Genomic DNA, 20,281 nt, shown 5'->3' on the forward strand with positions numbered 1-20,281 from the left:
TCGTAATTCGTACTTGCAAGAGGATGGACACGAGAAACGCTCAATTTCAAGTACAAGTTAATTATTTTTATTAAAATAATATTATTATATATTTATCTTTTTTTTAAAAAAAAATTCTTGTACGAATCAATCAAGTTTCAACTGGATTCAGTAAGAATCTTTGAATCACTGTAAACTCGATGGAGGCAATTAAATTTTATTAGATGAATTCTTTTATTCAAGTCGTTGTGTGTGTATATATATATATTTTAATTTTATTCTCAATTTTTTTTTTATCAATAAGCTAAGTTATATTTGGATTGACCAAAATAACTAAATTCATGTTGCAGAGACTCTCATATGATTTAAATTAAATCTTGAATTAGGTAAAAAATTGAGTTGAATGTGACTTTTTATTTTTTTGTTAATTTTATCTTTTTAATTTCATTCCTTACCTTTTTAACTGGTTAATTAGATTGTTTTTAAACCAACAAAGTCTATTAGATTATATTGAAAAAATTCTCATATAATTTAACTTTAAACCTAACTATAAAAAAAGTAGGATTTAGATACTTGAAAGTTGACCTGTTGGATTAAGTTTTATAACAATACTAGATATTTTTCTATGGCTCAAATAATATTTTTTACATTAAAAAAAAAAATCCAACCCTTAAATATGTAAACTAGTTCTTTCTAGTTGACGATTTTTTTTTTGGGTTGTTGCTGCCATTATAACCAAACTAATTTGTTTTTGTTTTCGATAAGATAAGATTTGTCATAACCTATTTTTACACGTGCGACAAGGTTTTATTAGTTTCATTTAGTGCTAGTATTCGTTTTCATTATGATGGACTAAATCTAAAAGGTGTTCTGTTTCGAAATCTTTCTGTGTTTGCTAACAGATGGTAAAAAATGAATGATAGAATAAACAGGTCTTCAAACCAATGATGTTCCAGTAAAATTGAAAAATAGAAAGTTTTGTACTCCAAGTTGTTGTATCTTACGTCAACACTAGTTAAATTATATTGTGATTCAATTTCTTACGTCCACAAGGAAAAAATGTCTTTCAAAGATGGCCCTAATTACTTCACAATAAATGTTATAATATGGTTTCCTCAAAATATCAGTCATGCCCACCAAGACCTTGAAATGCTGAGCTTTGTGATATACAAGTAAGCTGTAAAACAAAATCTCAGAAAGAAAGGATCTGCCCTGAATAATTCCGCCATAATCATCTGAGCTTTCACGGTTCCAAGCCAGACCCTGGAGGAGCAACCGAAAGTGGGTGGTGCATAAATCAGAAACCTTCTGAAGCTTCCTCCACTCCAGCAGAGCTTTAGCAATTCGTGGCAGCGAAACAAGGATGCTGGCAATGGTAATGACAGTAAAGCAAATGGGGACGGCGATGAGACAAATGAGCAAACCGACAATTGAAATAAAATGCTGCAAGCTGTCTGGGGTATGGCAAGTTTTGTCTGTGGTATATAATAAGTCTTTCCCAGGTCATAACGTCCAAGCAAAGATGTATGAATGCAGCAAAACCAATCAGAGTAAAAAAAGCGAGAGGAAAGCCATTGGATTTACAAGCGCAAGCTTCGCCTTAGATTGATCAGGAGACTCGCCAACCTGTAATCATAGCAAGGCAATTAATCTCAGCAATTACTAAATCTGATGCATGATAATGACCTAAGAATCTACTAGCTATAATCACTACGAAGTTTTTCAGTGGTGGATTTATCCTTTCATCCAGATGAAAAACATCAAAGTTACTGCATGCCAGTTAAAGAAAATCTAATTATCAAAAGAGTGCAGAGCAAAATGCTGACATGTGCTCAGGTTCTGAAGCAATACACAAGTCTACCTGCTCTATGTACCATGATAATCTCGACGTAGAGAATAATATACTGAACTTATTTATTTAAATAAATAAATAATAAATTTATTTTTTTTAAAAAACTCATAATTTAAAAAATAAATACAAATAAAATAGCTCACACCATAAAAAAAAATTATGCAAGGTTGAACACATCAACAATATAATTTTAAAACAAATATTTTTTATTTTAAAAAATAAACATCATTTGTATTAAAAAAAAATTATAGATGAATTAGAATAATACTTTAAAAAAATAAAATAGAAACAAAATAACTAAAAAAAAATTAAAAAAATGCAAAAATCGTGATCCAAGTCATGAGACCAGGATAAACCTATAAAAAAATCACAAAATCAATATAAAAAAAACTAATATAGAATAATAAAATCTTACAATGTTGAATTTCTAACAAATTAAATGTTGAAAAATAAATCATGAAAAAAAATAATTACATAAAAGAATTTAAAAAAAAAGATGGAAAAAATATTAATTAGAGGGATAAAAATTATCAATTGAAGAGTTTAATTGAATTGAAAAATAGATTTAATAAAAAAAAAATAAGGGTTAAATTGAAAAAATAAAATAACAATAAAATTAAAAAAAAATCAATGAAAGTGCCAAGAATAAAATTAAAAATTTTAAAAAATAAATATCAAAATGAAAAACCAAAAATAAGAAATTGTAATTGAAAAGAATAAAAATTTTTATAAATGAAAAAGAAAACGAAAGCATAAACTACAGTTTACCCTTCAAATCTATCTGTTTTCAACTGCAATCACATCTAACGAAAGAACAGTCCAAGAATCTCAGCCATATAGCCCACCTTCACTTACAAAGTCCAATCAGTACTGCAAAAACAACCTTTTCTTTTTAACCATGCTAGATACCTGAGAAGAGTCATAGGGTGGGTCATGGCTGTCACTGACAATTTTTTTCTCTTAAAGACGTCATTTTACCCTTTCAATAACAGCAAGAACAAATAGTGGAGCTACCTATAAACTAGTAAACGAAACACAATAAAGAGAATCATAACAGCTTTGTAAAATACGCCCAATTTATACAAGAAGCTAATTTGAAAGCATAAAGAAAATGAAGTCTGAAAGCAAAGCACTCTTAGTCATGTCAAAACACCATACCTTGGATGGAGAATCCCATGAGTATACAGTCAGTGCAATAACATCCTTATGAAGCTGAATCCAAGCACTGGTCAAGAAGATAGAGGGAAAAAAATGATGCGCAGAGCACAGCAGAACCTGAAAAGGCATCTTTAGACATGTTACTGAGTGTGCAGATCAGGATCCCAGTAGAAATACAGTAAAAAAGAAAAATGTCCAGGATAACTGTAGACAATGGCGAAAGCAAAGTAGCCCCCAGCTCATTTTGATTAGCTAATATGCCAGACTGAAATTATAACATAGTTGATATCACCAACCAGTAACATATATTGGATCTTCTCTTACAAAATAGGATCACATGCATGCACTGTGAAATTTGGGTGCATAGCAATTTGTACACAATTGTCAATTATGCTGTCTACAATATTAGAAAATCAGAAAATAATCAGACTGTTCATGTTTTCAGGAACTTTATGCACTGCGTAATTAAGAATAGAAAAACATGATTAGTTTTTTTTTATATAAAAAAAAACAGAACAAACATCCATGACGTACATTTTCAGCCTGATCCTCCATTCTTAAACTTTTTGGTACAGAAGTCTTCCTGCACAACCTTAAAAGTACTGCTGGTTGATTGTGACAAACAATAAGAAGAAAAGATCAAAAGCTATCCGGTGGTCCTCTTGAACCTAGCAAACGACGTTGCTAATCCCTGGGAGAGAATTGAATGGTGCTTCTCAAGTCATAAATCCAGGCATATTCCCTTTATGCCTGGATTTATGTTTTTTTTCCCTTTATTTGCAGATAGGAGCTTTCCAAATATTAGTCACTCCTGTTAATTCAAGCAAAGAGGTTTGCATTAGTCTTGAATGTATTTGCAATTTACTAGGTTTCGTTAATCTATATATTTCACCAAGTACGATTATTATTAATCTTATCTCGTCCTAGTATAAATTTTTGAACGGAAGAGGCACTGCCAGTTATATTACCTTGGTCTTTACATGAATAAAAACCGCAACCAGAAATGTTATCCCCAACAGCTCTCCGATAGGTTTTCCAGAAGTTGTACATCACTGGAAACACCACGTGGGCTAGCAGCAAGCTTCTTGAAAAATAAAATGAAGATCAAGGCTGCACCTGACTGATGATTACCCAGCCCCATCCGTCATGGGTCACTCCTCACTCTAATGGCACAACAGCCAGAGTCAATGAGGTCAACACCTATACCATTAGGCAAGTACTTGGCTATGGAGATCATTGTTCCCAAAATAAGGAACCACACTTAAACAGAACTGATTTATGATACATCAAACCCAAATCAAGGTCGCGCTGTCATGGATAGACAAACAGAGAAGCAAGACAAACATGCATCTAAGTTCAAGTACAGAAAACCCCTTCCTGCAAAGTCTGCTACACGAACACCTCATGTCTGCCATATGAATCCAGGGTTTGATCTCTCGTTCTTGCCTTCTATGTACAAATCCGCACTATGCATCCTTCTCTACGTGAGGTGCTAATTATAGGTTTTGGCCTTCTGAATCTGGCTCCTGGATTGAATTTACCATTTCCAGCTGTGTGTTTTCTTGTCACTCTGCTACTTTCTCACTCAGTGAGTTACACTCAGTGTTTCTTATGATTCTCTCTTCCTTTGTTTATGGCATAATGACAACAGTCTCTGCATAAGGAAAGAAGTTCAAATGTTAAAAACAAAAGGCAGGTCGAATATTAGAGATGACTCCTAGTATGATAAAGTGAACAGTTTATCACTAAGAATAGGTAGAGAAAAACAGCTATATACATTTATTGCTATCCTAAAGAAGGCCAGTTTGCTGGTAAAGAATGAAAATTCAGAAATTTGATGAAATTCAAGAGCACAAATACACAAGATAGCATGCTAAAATCAGCAAAATCCACGCACTTTTCTTACTCTTAACACTTTAAAAGTAAATCCAATCAAATGTGATAAGAAAATGTCCACCATTCACAACTTGTCATAATTCATTGTGGACAGATAAAAAATCAACCCTCATCTAATTTCATGGCAAAACATAGACTGAAGAAGTAAGGATCTACTCCAGTATACGACCCTGGGCTCAGCTACATAGCAGTTTATCAAACACCTCTGGCGGGAGGATCAACTGAAGTCCTCCCAGTAACCTGAGTACCTGGTACCTCATAGTGACAACTTATAGGCAACTAGAAAGACTGATAAGCAGAGTCAAATCAGAAAGTTATCAAATTACAGCAACTAAACAATATGAACTACACTTCCCAAGGAGGTAAAGAGAACCTCAGTAAACAAAAGACTACCAAGGAAGTAAATAAGGATAGCTTGTAAATTGATGAGGTCAAGTTTCTTACGCAGCAGTTCAGAGTCACAAGAAGTTGGCTTTTCACCATTGTGAACTTCACAGTTTATCTCTGTAATCCACAAGCATCTAACTATTTCCCACTGAAAACTGTCGCCTGCACTCAATAAACCAAAACCTTAGATATAGACAGGAAGGATGTCACTAAAAACAAATTCTCAAAGAAAAAAACAATTCTTCACTCCTAACGCCTATGACTGAGTAACAGAAGATTAGTGATGTAACTATTTAGAAGAACTTTTGGATTCTATCAGTTGTTCATTGCAAGTGACCATAAGAAAACTTGCTCAAGATAATGATTGTGACACACTCCAGGAAAAAACAAGTACATGCTGCAGGGGAAACAGAGAAGGAAAGACACAATATACTTGTCAATACAGAAGATGCCTGTTCAAAAGTGCCAGCCTTTAGAACGCCAACATCTCCTCGCATTTTCACTGTGACGAGCATGTTTGATCTTCAAAAATAGCCTGTAAGCTCTCTCAACTTTATTTGAAGCAAGCAGTTTGTTATTTAGTTTGCTACAGATGAACCTGCTTGGGCAAAAGCCCTTGCGCATAGACTCCTCCATGACAAGGACAGCATTTTCAAACTGTCCTATGTTGCAAAGTCCACTGATGAGGTATTCATAAACTTCCATGTCGGAAGAATAACCACTTTCTTGCATCTCATCCCATATTTTTAACATCATTCCACATTTACCAAATCTGGAAAGCCGCATCAGCAATAGCTTATAAGCACTTAGTGATATTTTACAGCCAACTTTTCTTGCCTTTGTGTAGATCACCATTGCAGCATGGGGTGGGCCGAAGCTACAGAGAGGTTCAATAAAAGAAGTTACAGTCCCTGTTTTAGTAACCATCCCTCGATCCAACATCTCATCAAACATTTCAAGAGCATCAGCCACTTTACTAGCTTTGATCAAACCAGAGATCATTCTTGTATAAGTATCAATATTGGGATCACAATTCTTACTCAATAAACACCTATAATACTTCATGCACTCATCAAAATCCCCAACTGAAATGAAATTAGAAATCATGGCATTGTAAACATTAGTATCTGGTACACAACCTTTCTCCTCCATACTACCAAATATCATAACAGCATCTTCAATCCTACCAGCTCTTCCTAGCCCCTCAAGAAGGTAACTAAAACTCAAACAATCAGGACTAAAACCATCTTCTTCCATTTCCTCAAAAACCCTCTGCATTTCACTAACTCTACCAAACTTCGACCACCCACCAATGATTACATTATACGTCATACAATTAAATGGTATTTTCCCCTTCACCGAATTGAAGTATGAATTCGCAGCACCTACATGAGACCTTCTACACAAGCATTGCAAAAGCACATTCAATGACTCCGCATCACACTCAAACCCAAACTCTTCTTCTAAGTTCCCAAACATTTGAATTGCTTTATAAACTCGACGGGCCCTAACTAGACTATCAATTACAATCGACAACGTCTCCGAATTCATGCTCACACCTTCTACCCTCAACTCATGCAAAAATTTCACCATAAAATCAATAAATTTTCTTCTACCTAGTGCTCTAATGACTACATTGTAACTGTCAACATCCTTACTTATCATAGGCTGCTTAATCGCCCAATTAAAAAACATAATCATAGCTTCCCCGCCTAAATTCCCTCTATTAAGCACTTTAGCAACAACATCAAGACTCAAATCCACACTACATTCTGTTAGAGCACGTTCAATTCCAGATTTACCCTTGATTTTTTGAACAAAAACTCCTCTTAATTTCTCTTCAGGGGATAAAAATCGATCAAAAACGGGTCTGATTTCGACTTGCTTATTACTAATCGAACGATCGTGGTTGTATGGGTGAGGAATTGGTGGTTTAGGAGAGATTGGTAACAGATTAGAGAGCTCATTAAGAACGTAATCCTCGTCGAGATTAGATTGAAGCTTGATATTATCATGAGAAATGGTAAATTGAGGAGGGTCTAGGGTTGAAAATGGAATTGAAGAGCGAAGAAGGTGAGGCAAGCGGTACCTGGTGATTTTGTTAGTGAGAGATAGAAACCCTAGAAAGCTCTGCGGATTAATGGCCATGAAATGACCGTTACGCTCCAAGTTTGAGATACAGTCACAGTGAAATGGCGTGTGTGAGGTGAAGAAAACTCCTCTCTGTATTTGGATTCGGTTTGTGCATTCTGGGCTTAGCGCTTCAACTTTTGGCCAAATGCCAACTTAATCCCTAATCTTTCAGAAAAAGCATGTTTGCTCCTAGGTTGGGGTGAGATATCTTAGTTTGACCCTGATCCCGACTCGATTCGAGAATTCACCAGGAAAAAATCTAAGTTATTGGATCGTCCTATTAACTCATAAGAAGATTTAATGTTGTTTCATCATTTTTTTCTGTTTTAATGCTGAGCCAGATTTAATCAGGTCAATGAAATTAAATAAAATTCGATTAAGTTAACCAGGTTTTATCCGGATAAATTAAAAACTCAAAATTAAAATCAAGCTCTAAATCTTAAGTTTCCCGGATTAACAACTAATCTTGAAAAGGGAGTAGAAAAACAGCCCGTATCTCTCTCTTATGACTGGCTTCTGACCGTGAATGTGGTAAGAAAATTTGGTCTCTTTTACTCTTGGGCAGAAAATTTTGCAGAGCACCCCGTATATAACATCTTGTTATTCTGTGTCCATCTTTCTTTTTTCATCTATCAGACGTTTTTTTTTTTTTTTCTTTTGACGTTCAAATCTAATCCTACACATTCCAAGAAGCTCCCGCCATCTTTGCCATGGAGCTATACCTACCGAAAGCTTCACCGATCTGCAGAACTATAGCCAAATGTCAATAGTCTGCTATAAGGGGGGGTGATAATGAGAAGTTAGAACTAAAAATTATCACAATTTTTCTGAGCCAAACGTCTAGCTCCATGTTCAGCTTTACAATCAATGCGAGCAACTACTGGATTGGTCCGGGGCTGTTGTCTATTCTCCAAGCTTTTGCACAGAACATATTGCATGGTCTGGGGAAACAAGCTGGCCACCTTTTGAGAGAGCGAGAACAAACAACATGACAACCTTTTCCACTAACAAACATCAGATTTGAAATAGAGAACGTTTTTAAAATCATCGTAATGGGATAGATCATCACCTTTGATATGGTAATTTACAAACTCCCATCAGAAATTTTCGCATCATTAGTGAAAAAACCCTTTAAAGTTTCCTAGCATTATTGTAGTTATTACTAACAATAGTTTAACTTTCGTTATATCTTGCAAAGACACACGCAAAGACATATATAGTAATATGCCATTTTGTGATTATTGAATTTTATCATGAAATAATAATTAAAAAAAAACATTCCATGGTTTCATCATTAAAAAAAAAAGCATTTAGAAAGTTATTTTCTGTGATCTCATATTCTTTCTAACGTCTCTTCCATCACCATATGCTTAAATTTTAAAATTTTATTAGTTATTATTGGAATGATAAGATTCCATCCTTAGTTATGTTATCGTATCCAATAATTGTTTTAATTTAAAAACTTAAAATGTTATGTGAGAGTACAAAAATATTCTCGAAATGTCGTGCTGCAAAACCCATTCTTTCCTAGTAAAAATCATTAATCAATTGAGAGAAATGGGATGTGATTTTCAGGTAATTAGAATATGAAAATTCATAACAAAAAGAAAATCTTTTACGTAGTTGTGAATGATGGATACAATTTGAGCAAAGCATTTGCTATTTGTCCTTTCTTCATCAATCAAATGTATAGTTTCCTTGTTTTACTTCCAAATCTGATCCTACTCAGTCCAAGAAGCGTCCACCATCTTTGCCATGAAGCTATACCTATCAGCTGCTTCATCAATCTGCAGAACAAGAGCCAAATGTCAGTAGTCCGTGATAAGGAGGTGATCTAATTAAGACCTAAAGATTAGTGCAACAATTACCAATTTTTGAGTCGGGCGTCCAGCTCCATGTCCAGCTTTACAATCAATGCGACCTATTATTGGATTGTTCTGGGGACTGTTCTTCAAGCTTGTGCACAAAATATATTGCATGGTCTGGCAGAAAAAGTTGGACACATTTTGAGACGGGGAGCGTAAATACGGTAATAACTTTTTCCTGCTGACTAAATTATTAACTGAACAGCCTGATCATGAAATATCCTGCCCCTTTTACAAACCGAATTCACGATGCACACAATGTCTGTGTTACCAACTCAAAAAACAATTAGGATTCAAGAAAGTTGAGGACTTACAGCCAATAACTTCAGTGAGTGTAACGGCACAACTCGGTCATCGTGATCAGCAGTCAATAGCATGGTAGATGGGTACTGAGAAGGTTGTTCAGGATGCTGTTCCCATGGTCTGCGAACATTATGCAATGGCGAGTACCTGAGAAAGGAAAACAAGAACGTCAAACAACAAAAGTAGCATCTAGGAATCATCAGACTAAACTTGTTGTGAATATGCGGTCATGCCAAGCAGATAACATGCTTTATGCTACTGAAACTTGACATTAAGGTAGGCTTATGAACTAAAAAACCATAGACTTGAATTTCCATCTGCCTGGGTTAACTTGCCGAATGAAGGGGAGTAGAGCATGGTATGGAGGTGCTCGCCAGTCTAAATATGCAACTATTTTTCATGGAAAAAACAGTATCGAAGTTGGCAATCACCACCATCGTGGGTATGTGACTTTAAAAAAATGGCAGCGTTCTAATCAGTTTAGATATAGTTTAATTTAGTGACAGTAAATGAAAACAGTGTCAGACCCAGACAGTCGAACTACATGTCCAACCCAGACCAGAAACAAGGGTAATGGGATAAGAAGATTCCACTAGATTTTTATACTAAATTCAACTCACTTGAATAGCCAACCGAACTCTTCCTCGTTGTCTGAACAACCGAAGTCAGAAGTCCAAGCATGACCTAAAGAACAAAAGTTTAGAAAAAACTTGATAGAAAAGATGATCATTGTTAGAGCCACAGGATGTCAGCTACCTATGGTAAACTTGTGAAATCGCAGCATGTCCATAACACCAACATGAGCCAGAGCACAACCAAAGAGATCTGGTCGCTGCCACAATAATGTAATAAACACAATCAATACAAACTAAAATAAGTGGCGAAACTAAAATATAATCAGGCAAATGAATAGACTTTCCACCTGATTTATGCAAGCCCCAACAAGCAGCCCGCCGTTGCTTCCACCTTCAATGCACAGCTTCTTTGGTTGGGTATAACCAGCAGATACAAGGTATTCAGCAGCCGAAATGAAGTCATCAAAGCAATTCTGCTTTCTCGCAAGTGAGCCCGCTTTATGCCATTCCTCACCGTATTCTCCACCACCGCGAATATTTGCAATGCAGAAAACAGAACCTAAATGCCTGGTCAGAACAATTCGACTGACACTAAATGATGGTGTAATACTAATGTTAAATCCACCATAGGCATATAACAAACATGGGTGTGACCCATCTAACATTATATTCTTCTTGGCCACAATAAACATCGGTATCTTGGTACCATCCTTGCTAGGCACAAAAACCTGAAATTAAAGAACCCAGTCAAGCAGGAAACATAGATTAGTTTTTGTACATGGAGAGAGCAGAAGAATATACAAGTTGAATTTAATTTTGAGGAACAAGATCTCATATAAACAACTCAGCTATTGAGATTATTCCTCTGTCCCACAGGGAAACCAGCAAACAAAAAGAGACTATTCCTACAAAACACCTTAAATTGATCTAGTGGTGATATCAGAACACTATTTAAAGCTAGCAAATGGCAAACAGAGAAAATAGCTACCTGGTTCACTTGGAACTCCGATCGATTGAATCCTGGCACACTAATTTCACGGAATATTTTCATGTCAGGAACCTTGGAGTCTAGATTGCATTGATATATTATTCCAGGGGTGAGAAAGCTAGTAAACCCAATAAATACTGTACTATCCCTTCGCCTTGCCGATATCCCAGTAACCGAACCAATGTCAGTTGGTAATTGATGCAGCAGAGATCCTGTTTTTAAATCCCTTATTTGTATTACATACTTCACATCACTCAGGTAACAGACAATCATTTTATCACCATTAACAGCAAATGCTGATTCAAGGACATCATTTTCAGATTCTGGAACAACATCAATCCAACTGCTTGGCTCCTTCAAATCAACCCGGACTATTTTATATCTGGGGGCATCTTTATTAGTCAAGAAAGTAAATACAGTGTCATCATTTGCTATCTCCTGATACTGGGCATCAAAGTCATCAATTAGCTTAATAAAAGGGAGCAGGGCGTTTCCTCCCTTAAAACCTTCAAGGCCATCATGAAATGCTGACATGTCACAAAAGTATACTTTGTTGACTGGATCACAATTCTCTGAAATATATAGGAGAAGATACTGCAAAATAACATATAAAATGATGTCATCTTCCAAGAATTTCAAACAAAAAATGCTTTCTTCATTCTTGTCATACGCCAAAATAAAGTAAATAATTCAGAAAACAAGTAATATAAGTGGGCATTCACAATATACCTTCCCATCATCAGTCACACCAGCTCCAAACATGTATTTGGGGTTTTCAGAATCTCTCCAGCATTGTATATCTTCGGATTGATCCGTGCCCACGAAGTGGTAGCATAGCTCATGATAAAGATTTGCATTAGTTTCCGTCCCAGCATCTAAATTTTCTCCCTCTCTACATAGCAAACTCAATTTCATATATCAATCTAAAAACTAAGAGGGTTCAACACAATATGTAATTCATTATCTTCCAATGAATTCACTCTTCACCTCACCTTACACTTAAATAACTGAAATTCAAAGCAGTTAGCAATTCTAATCGATTAAATTCCCCGAAGCATCTGTCAATATCATTATGCCTAGATAAGCTACACCCCCATCTTAATTCATTTAGAAAGGTAGATACATACTTGGGAGCAGGGTATCGGCTATAGAAAAACCCTTTGCTGTCATGTGTCCAACTAATACCGGTAAACTTAACCTGCATTATCAGGTAACAGTAAACAAAATTAGCTCATAGCCACCAACACAGCCAAAATCAAAGTTCATCTCGGAATTGAAACAAAGTCTCACTCACCCAATTTAAAGTATCAGCCTCAACTATATTATCCTCAACACGCATAACTTTAATTGTAACCCAATCACTTCCACTCGTACTAAGCCCATAAGCCAAGTACTTAGCATCCTCACTAAGCGAAAGTGTATTCAAGGACACTGTCCCATCCTCACTAAGTCCATTAGGATCAAGCAAAACCTTTGGCTCTCCCTCTAAACTCTCCTGCAACGAATCACAAAACATCAACACCAAAAACTTCTGAAAAAAAATAACAATGTGATTAAAAAAAACGAATGTTAGCTCATCAAACCTGCACATAGAGGACGTCTTGTGCTTGAAGCCCAGTATTATGAAAGTAAAAATACTTGTTCCATCGCTTAAACGGTGTATAATATCGCGGGTGATCAAATAACTTGGTGATTTTTTCACGAAGTTTTTCTCTTGCATCACATGTCTGTAATACTGATTCTGTCAATTTAACTTGTTCCTGTACAAACCCTTTTACTTCCTCATCATCAGGATCTTCAAGCCTGCCAAAAAAAACAAATTTACATTAATTTCTTGTGCATTCTCTGGCCAGCTTTTGCATCTAGACCAAGTCAAACTCTTCAGTTCGATCAAAGTTAGGAATTCCCGCCGAAGTGGACTATATATTTAAACGGAGAGACAGATATTAATTACCAGCGATATGGATCTGCAATTTTTACACCATGGTAATCGTCAATTATAATGTCGTCTCGGCGAGCGATTGGATACTGTAATGGTCGTTCGAGGGCTGAGAGGGAACCCATTGGTCTTGGTCTTGACAGCGAGAGACTTCGGAATCGAAAAGGTTTCTTTCGGGAGGTTGGCGTCTGGTTACGTGAAAGGAAGAATAAGAGACTAGAGAGAGCTTTGCCCTTTTAAGGATGGGAGAGTTTGGAGGCAGCGAGGAAAGCGGTAGGTGAGAACCGCGTAGCAAGAGAATGAGAACATGATTACGCCATTTTTGTGCGGTCATTTGCTTTGAACTTTGAAAAGGGTTGGGGGAGCTTCGAGGATTTGGTGGTGTTTGGTCTTTTCTGACGACGTAATTGGTCACCATGTTGCCATGTTTTTTCCCGAGAACATCTAGGGAAAGTGACCGGTTACGGTGGTAAGGCGGTAGTGTTTATTTTTTATATATACTCACGTCAAACCAATTAAAAATTTAAAATATTTTTAAATATTTTTAAACATAAAAACTAGTACCCTCGTCATCGTAACACCACCATGTCTTTTGACCATTAGCATCATGGAATAAAATTGTCTTTGTTATTTCGGAATTTCTCTTTGTCAAAAAAAAAAAAAAAAAAGCACCGACGGTGTTGTAAAAAATAGAAGATTTTGCTCTTAACAGTTTGGATTTTGTCTGTTTTGTCGGATCAAGGTAGATACTTGTGTTCATGACACCAAAAGGATATATTTTTGTCATGTCAGAGAGATTATAAGAATCTTTGGCGTTCAAACAAGGAGTGAATTATAATTTGACCGATGTGTTTTTTTTATGTGTTTTTTTTTTTATGATTTATGATTTTTAAATTACTCTTTTTAAATGTATTTTTAGTTTTACCATGATAATTTCATTAGAAATAAAGAATATTTTAAAAAATAATTAAATTGTAAAAAAATCTACAAATAAACATGAAAAGTAGGGACTCAATATTAAGTTTTTTTTTTAAAATGAAAGGGATTGATTAATTATTTCACTTGACAGTAAAGGGATCAAAAAGTAATTTTTTAATAAAACAGTGCTCTTTAGACCTTATATAGTTATAGAGATTGTTTTGTAACATGAAAATGATTGTTTTGTAACATGAAAATGATTGATTTTTAAAATATATTTTTTAAAAAATATATATTAAAATAATATTTTTTATTTTTTTAAAATTATTTTTAATATTATCATATTAAAATAATATGAAAATACTAAAAAATTAATTAAAAATTTAAAAATATATTTTTTAAAAAACACTTTTAAAATAATAAATAAATAAAAACTAAATTTCACTCAACTTTCATTGTTGGCAAACAAACAGATGACTCAAACAGAACTTTTTATGGAGCCGTACAAAACGACAATGTTAAATTCCATAATCCAAAAGCCCTTTGTCCCTGTAACGAATCATAGCTTTCTCCGGCGCCCTGGGGTTCCGCATGTGGACCCACCTGGGCAATTTATACTTTGCAGTTTGCAAAAGACCAGACTTGGCACAATCGAAAAGGATAGAAAGTTAATTATACTTTGCAGCGATGATTACTAGAAATTTAAAAGCTTGATTCGAGGTAATAAATGAGTTTGTTTTTTATACATTATTTTTTTTTTTTTGAATTAAAAAAGAATTCGAGTTTTTTTTATATATAAATCCACCAATTTAATGTAAACCAGAACTCAATTGAAAAGGACTAGTCTTGGTTGTAAAAATTACTCCAAAAATGTAGTGATTATTATAAGCAAAAGAAAAGGAGGGTGAAACCAAATAGCTTCCTCCTTCTGCAATTAACACGTGATATTACTTGAATTTTAAGAAATAAAAATTAAAAAGAAAATAGCATCGACAACCTGTAAGAACTGCTGGTATTGTCTGCTCGACAGCATTTGCTATCCATCCATAAAAAGAAACTTTTCCCCAGGTTTTCTCAAAAAAAAAAAAAAAAACCTTTCTTTTTTTGTAGTGTTTTGAAAGTTATATTAAAAAAAAAAATTAATTTTTTTGTTTTAAATTAATATATTTTTAATATTTTTAAATTATTTTGACATGCTAATATAAAAAATAATATTTTTTTATTTTTTAAAATTTATTTTTGATACCAATACATTAAAACAATAAAAAAACACTAAATAATTATTTAAAAAAAAATTAAAGCTCATTTCCAAACACTCTTTAATCTCTAAACCATATTAATCTTATTCAATTCAGGACGTAGTTCAACCTAAAACTAATAGGATAATGATCTAGGCAAGTCAACTCAGTATAAAATTATTTGAAGTAAAAAAAATTCAATTAAAATTATTGAAAATTTACTTGATAAAATCAAATTAATCGAGTAACAAAATTATATATCAGGTAACTCGAGGTCACCTATTGAACATCTACTACAATTATAAAAAAAACCCTTCAAAATCAAATCATCAAATTAACTCGCAGGTCGAGTTTAAATTATCCTCCAAGGTTAATATAGCAAGATGGAGTGGTGCAATAGCTTACACACAATCCTCAAATGGCTCACCTCCTTCAAGTTCCAAACCAAACGGCAACGTTCTCACTCGCACACCACGCTTTCCCCTTATTTATTTCTCCCTCGAATCTCACCTCCCTCTCTACGCGCCACCTCCAAAATCTCATTCTACGAAGTCCCCCCCTCTCCTATTCTCTCCTTCGCTTAACCAAACAGCAACCTCAAAGAAGAAACGTCTTCAATTCCGAGGTCTGTCCTCGTCAAAGACCAAGACCAATGGGTTCCCTCTCGGCTCTTGACAAACCTTTACAGTATCCAATCGCTCGCCGAGACGACGCTGTAATTGATGATTACCACGGTGTAAAAATCGCAGATCCTTATCGATGGTAATTAATTTCTTGCCAAAAAATCGAATCCATTCCGAGCAAAAAGCTGAATCCACGAGAAACTAATTAATGTATTTGGCTTGGCAGGCTTGAAGATCCTGACGCAGAGGAGGTAAAAGGGTTTGTCCAGGAGCAAGTAAAATTGACAGAATCAGTGTTAAATGCATGCGATACAAGAGAAAAACTTCGTGAGAAAATCACAATGTTATTTGATCACCCGCGATATGACGCGCCGTTTAAGCGAGGGAACAAGTATTTTTACTTTCATAATACTGGGCTTCAAGCACAAAGCGTCCTCTATGTGCAGGTTTTACGAGCTAGAAGATGTCTTCAATGTTTTTTTCCTAAAAAAATTCTTGGTGTTGATGTTTTGTGGCTGGTTACAGGATAGTTTAGAGGGAGAGCCAGATGTTTTGCTTGATCCAAATGGGCTGAGTGAGGATGGGACGGTGTCATTGAATTCTGAAACGCTTTCGGTTAGTGAGGATGCTAAGTACTTGGCTTATGGGCTTAGTACGAGTGGGAGTGATTGGGTTACAATTAAAGTCATGCGCGTGGAGGATAAGATAGTCGAGGCTGATACCTTAAATTGGGTGAGGCTTTGTTTCAATTCCTAGATAAATTTTGATGTTGGTTGTGTTGGTGGCTGAGTTTATTGTTTTTAATGTTATTTGATGATGCAGGTTAAGTTTACCGGTGTTAGTTGGACGCATGACGGCAAAGGATTTTTCTATTGCCGTTATCCAAATCCCAAGTACGTAAACATTTTGTGTGTCCTTGAAATTTCAAGTAAAATGCTGCTTGAGTGTAGTTGATCAAGACATAACAGTTTCAAGTGATATTCGGGGAACTCTAATTGACCAGAAAGAGTAACTAGCTTGTATTTTTTTAGTTATAAGTAATGAGAGATGAATGAAGAATGAATCTGTTAAATCATTTTGGATTCCTGATTGTTTGAGCAGCGATGTTAGTAGATGATATAATTGAACCCTCGTGGTTTTTAGATTGAAAGAAAAATTGAATTTGTTGTTCAGAGAGGGAGAAAACTTAGATGCTGGGACGGAGACTAATTCAAACCTTTATCATGAGCTTTACTACCATTTCTTGGGTACGGATCAATCTGAAGATATACTGTGTTGGAGAGATCTGGAAAACCCCAAATACATGTTCGAAGCTGGTGTGACTGATGATGGAAAGGTATTGTGAATGTTTATTTGCTTCATTTTTGTCACGTGACTAGAATGAAGAAAGCGTTTTTTTTTTAATTTCTTCCAAGATGACATCATTTACATGTTATTCTGCAGTATCTTCTCTTATATATTGAAGAGAGCTGTGATCCTGTCAACAAAGTATACTACTGTGATATGTCTGCATTTTCTGATGGCCTTGAAGGTTTTAAAGGAGGAAATAGCCTGCTCCCATTTATTAAGCTTGTTGATAACTTTGATGCAAAGTATCATGTGATTGCAAATGACGGCACATTGTTTACTTTCTTGACTAATAAAGATGCCCCCAAGTATAAAATAGTCCGGGTAGATTTGAAGGAGCCAAGTAGCTGGATAGACATCATCCCAGAATCTGAAAAAGATGTTCTTGAATCGGCATATGCTGTTCATGGTGATAAAATGATTGTGAGTTACTTGAATGATGTGAAGCATGTTCTACAAATAAGGGATTTGAAAACAGGATCCCTGCTGCATCGGTTACCAATTGATATTGGCTCGGTTACTGGGATATCTGCACGGCGAGAGGATAGTACAGTATTTATTGAGTTTACTAGCTTTCTCACCTCTCATATAATATATCAATGCAATTTAGACACTGAGGTTCCGGATGTGAAGATATTACGTGAAATTAGTGTGCCAGGATTCGATCCCACAGAGTTCCAAGTGAATCAGGTAACTATTCGCCATTTTTGTTTTTGTAGCATTAAATGGTGTTTTGATATTATCACTAGATCAATTTAAAGTTTAAATTACAAAATGTTTTCTAGGAATAATCTTATTTCATTTTGACTAGTGTGTCCCCAAGGGGGCAGAGGAATAGTTTTTGATCGTATCTATACTGTTCTATTTAGTTGATGCTCTCCTTTTCTCTCTCATCTCCTTTTTCTGGCGGAGCTTTAGTGATATTTTTTTTCTGAAAATTAAATTTAACAGATACACCTTTCCTGTCCTCGCTATGTACAAACATTGGTATTTGTTTCATTCTTGACTGGGTGCTTTCATCTCAGGTTTTTGTGCCTAGCAAGGATGGTACCAGGATTCCTATGTTTATTGTGGCCAAGAAGAATATAACGTTGGATGGGTCACACCCATGTTTGTTATATGCCTATGGTGGATTTAACGTTAGTATTACACCATCATTTAGTGTCAGTCGAATTGTTCTGACAAGGCATTTAGGTTCTGTTTTCTGCATTGCAAATATTCGTGGTGGTGGAGAATACGGTGAGGAATGGCATAAAGCGGGCTCACTTGCGAGAAAGCAGAATTGCTTTGATGACTTCATTTCGGCTGCTGAATACCTCGTATCTGCTGGTTATACCCAACCAAAGAAGTTGTGCATTGAAGGTGGAAGCAACGGCGGGCTGCTTGTTGGGGCTTGCATAAATCAGGTGGAAAATCTATTCATTTGCCTGATTATATTTTAGTTGCGCCACTTATTTTAGTTTGTATTAATTGTGTTTATTACATTTATGTGGCAGCGACCCGACCTCTTTGGTTGTGCTCTGGCTCATGTTGGTGTTATGGACATGCTGCGATTTCACAAGTTTACCATAGGTAGCTGACTTCCTTTGGCTCTAATAAGCAATAACCACCGTCTATATATTGATTTTTGGCTGAATTTTGTTTATTAGGTCATGCATGGACTTCTGACTATGGCTGTTCAGACAAGAAGGAAGAGTTCGATTGGCTAATCAAGTGAGTGAGTTGAATTCAGTATAAGAATCTAGTGGCATCTTCTTATTCTAAAAGCCTAGTTTACAATTAGGTCTGGTTTAAAAGCCCGGGTCCAACACTGCAAGGTTGGATCCATAACAGTTGCCTGTCTTCTAGGAACCACCAGTGGCAGCACAAAGTAGATGCTCTTGCGTATTATCGCCAAATTAAACCATGTCTTAGCGAGTTTGATTGCCATCTTTCTTAAAGTGCACAGCAAAGGTGGTGATTGTGAACTTTTGTCACTCTAGTATTTCCATGAAACCACCAGCCTCTCCCTAAGTGTATTCGTTCAGCAACTTAACTCAGGCATTATATAGCATCTTAGAGTTTGTTGGTTGTTAATGAGCTTTTTTGTGTAAGCTGAATTCTCTGCTTGGCACCATCGCATATTCCCTATCTTGCAAAGACAAGTCTCAGTGAACACCTGGACACTGCATCTTGTTTTAACCTTCATGTTTTCCCTACTCAGGTACTCGCCGCTGCATAATGTCCGCAGACCATGGGAACAACATCCCGATCAACCTTCACAGTACCCACCCACCATGCTATTGACTGCTGATCATGATGATCGAGTTGTGCCACTACACTCTCTGAAGCTGCTGGCTGTAAGTTCTCGAAACAGTAAATGTTCATTAAAGCGGGCTGTCATATATATTATCCATTATTCATTTTGTATCATCATTGAACATATCTGCATTCATTTATACTGCCCTTCTCAAAATCTGTCCACCTTGTGTCTTCAGACCATGCAATATATTTTGTGCACGAGTTTGGAGAACAGTCCTCAGACAAATCCAATCATAGGTCGCATTGAGTGTAAGGCTGGACATGGAGCTGGACGCCCAACTAAAAAAATGGTAATTATAGCACAAAATTCTGGGGCCTGTTAGACTGAACAATGATACATAGAAAAGGGATCGGACTATTGACATTCGGCACTTTTTCCACAGATCGATGAAGCCGCTGATACGTATAGCTTCATGGCAAGGATGTTGGATGCTTCTTGGAACGAGTAGGATCGGATGTGGATGTAAAAGGAGCACCTACTGTTTATAGAAAGATCTAAATGATCAATAGATATTGTCATCGCAGCTTCATGGCAAGGATGTTGGATGCTTCTTGGAACGAGTAGGATCGGATCTGGATGTAAAAGGAGCACCTACTGTTTATAGAAAGATCTAAATGATCAATAGATATTGTCATCGCAGCTCTTTTTATTACCTGAAGAGGACACCCATTTCTTCAAAATAATTATGCTTTTATGAGGGTTTTGCTACAGTGACATTGTAAGTTTTGATTACCGTGTCCGAGTCCTAAAATAACCCACTTATTTTTGTGATTCTTTG

At 35.7% G+C, this 20,281-nt stretch overlaps 3 protein-coding genes across 5 annotated transcripts; 1 reads left to right on the forward strand and 2 right to left on the reverse strand.

The window, feature by feature from the left end:
• Window positions 1–955: 955 nt before the first annotated feature.
• LOC118061964 (uncharacterized) lies at window positions 956–7,699 on the reverse strand. Of its 3 annotated transcripts, none has more exons than XM_035075616.2 (6): window positions 5,725–7,699; window positions 5,330–5,434; window positions 3,958–4,643; window positions 3,524–3,800; window positions 2,990–3,106; window positions 956–1,605 (listed from the first exon to the last, which is right to left on the reverse strand). In XM_035075616.2, the coding sequence occupies exon 1, from the start codon at window positions 7,418–7,420 to the stop codon at window positions 5,729–5,731; it is 1,692 nt and encodes a 563-aa protein (XP_034931507.1). In that variant the 5' UTR covers window positions 7,421–7,699; the 3' UTR covers window positions 956–1,605; window positions 2,990–3,106; window positions 3,524–3,800; window positions 3,958–4,643; window positions 5,330–5,434; window positions 5,725–5,728. The 3 variants fall into 3 exon arrangements, with proteins under 3 accessions (XP_034931507.1, XP_034931506.1, XP_073265186.1); XM_035075615.2 differs by having other exon boundaries at window positions 5,706–7,699; XM_073409085.1 differs by having other exon boundaries at window positions 5,330–7,699.
• A 1,254-nt stretch (window positions 7,700–8,953) lies between these two features.
• LOC118061963 (uncharacterized) lies at window positions 8,954–13,374 on the reverse strand. Its single transcript, XM_035075614.2, has 12 exons — window positions 13,091–13,374; window positions 12,720–12,939; window positions 12,431–12,631; window positions 12,264–12,334; window positions 11,866–12,028; window positions 11,137–11,730; window positions 10,496–10,876; window positions 10,330–10,405; window positions 10,194–10,257; window positions 9,585–9,720; window positions 9,274–9,387; window positions 8,954–9,192 (listed from the first exon to the last, which is right to left on the reverse strand). The coding sequence occupies exons 1-12, from the start codon at window positions 13,198–13,200 to the stop codon at window positions 9,127–9,129; spliced, it is 2,196 nt and encodes a 731-aa protein (XP_034931505.1). The 5' UTR covers window positions 13,201–13,374; the 3' UTR covers window positions 8,954–9,126.
• A 2,270-nt stretch (window positions 13,375–15,644) lies between these two features.
• LOC118061961 (uncharacterized) lies at window positions 15,645–20,274 on the forward strand. Its single transcript, XM_035075611.2, has 12 exons — window positions 15,645–15,993; window positions 16,081–16,300; window positions 16,380–16,586; window positions 16,677–16,747; window positions 17,028–17,190; window positions 17,298–17,891; window positions 18,227–18,607; window positions 18,698–18,773; window positions 18,851–18,914; window positions 19,405–19,540; window positions 19,679–19,792; window positions 19,886–20,274. The coding sequence occupies exons 1-12, from the start codon at window positions 15,650–15,652 to the stop codon at window positions 19,949–19,951; spliced, it is 2,436 nt and encodes an 811-aa protein (XP_034931502.1). The 5' UTR covers window positions 15,645–15,649; the 3' UTR covers window positions 19,952–20,274.
• Window positions 20,275–20,281: the final 7 nt, after the last annotated feature.

The sequence above is a fragment of the Populus alba genome, chromosome 5 (genome assembly GCF_005239225.2).
Source record: "Populus alba chromosome 5, ASM523922v2, whole genome shotgun sequence".
NCBI classification, from domain to species: domain Eukaryota; kingdom Viridiplantae; phylum Streptophyta; class Magnoliopsida; order Malpighiales; family Salicaceae; genus Populus; species Populus alba.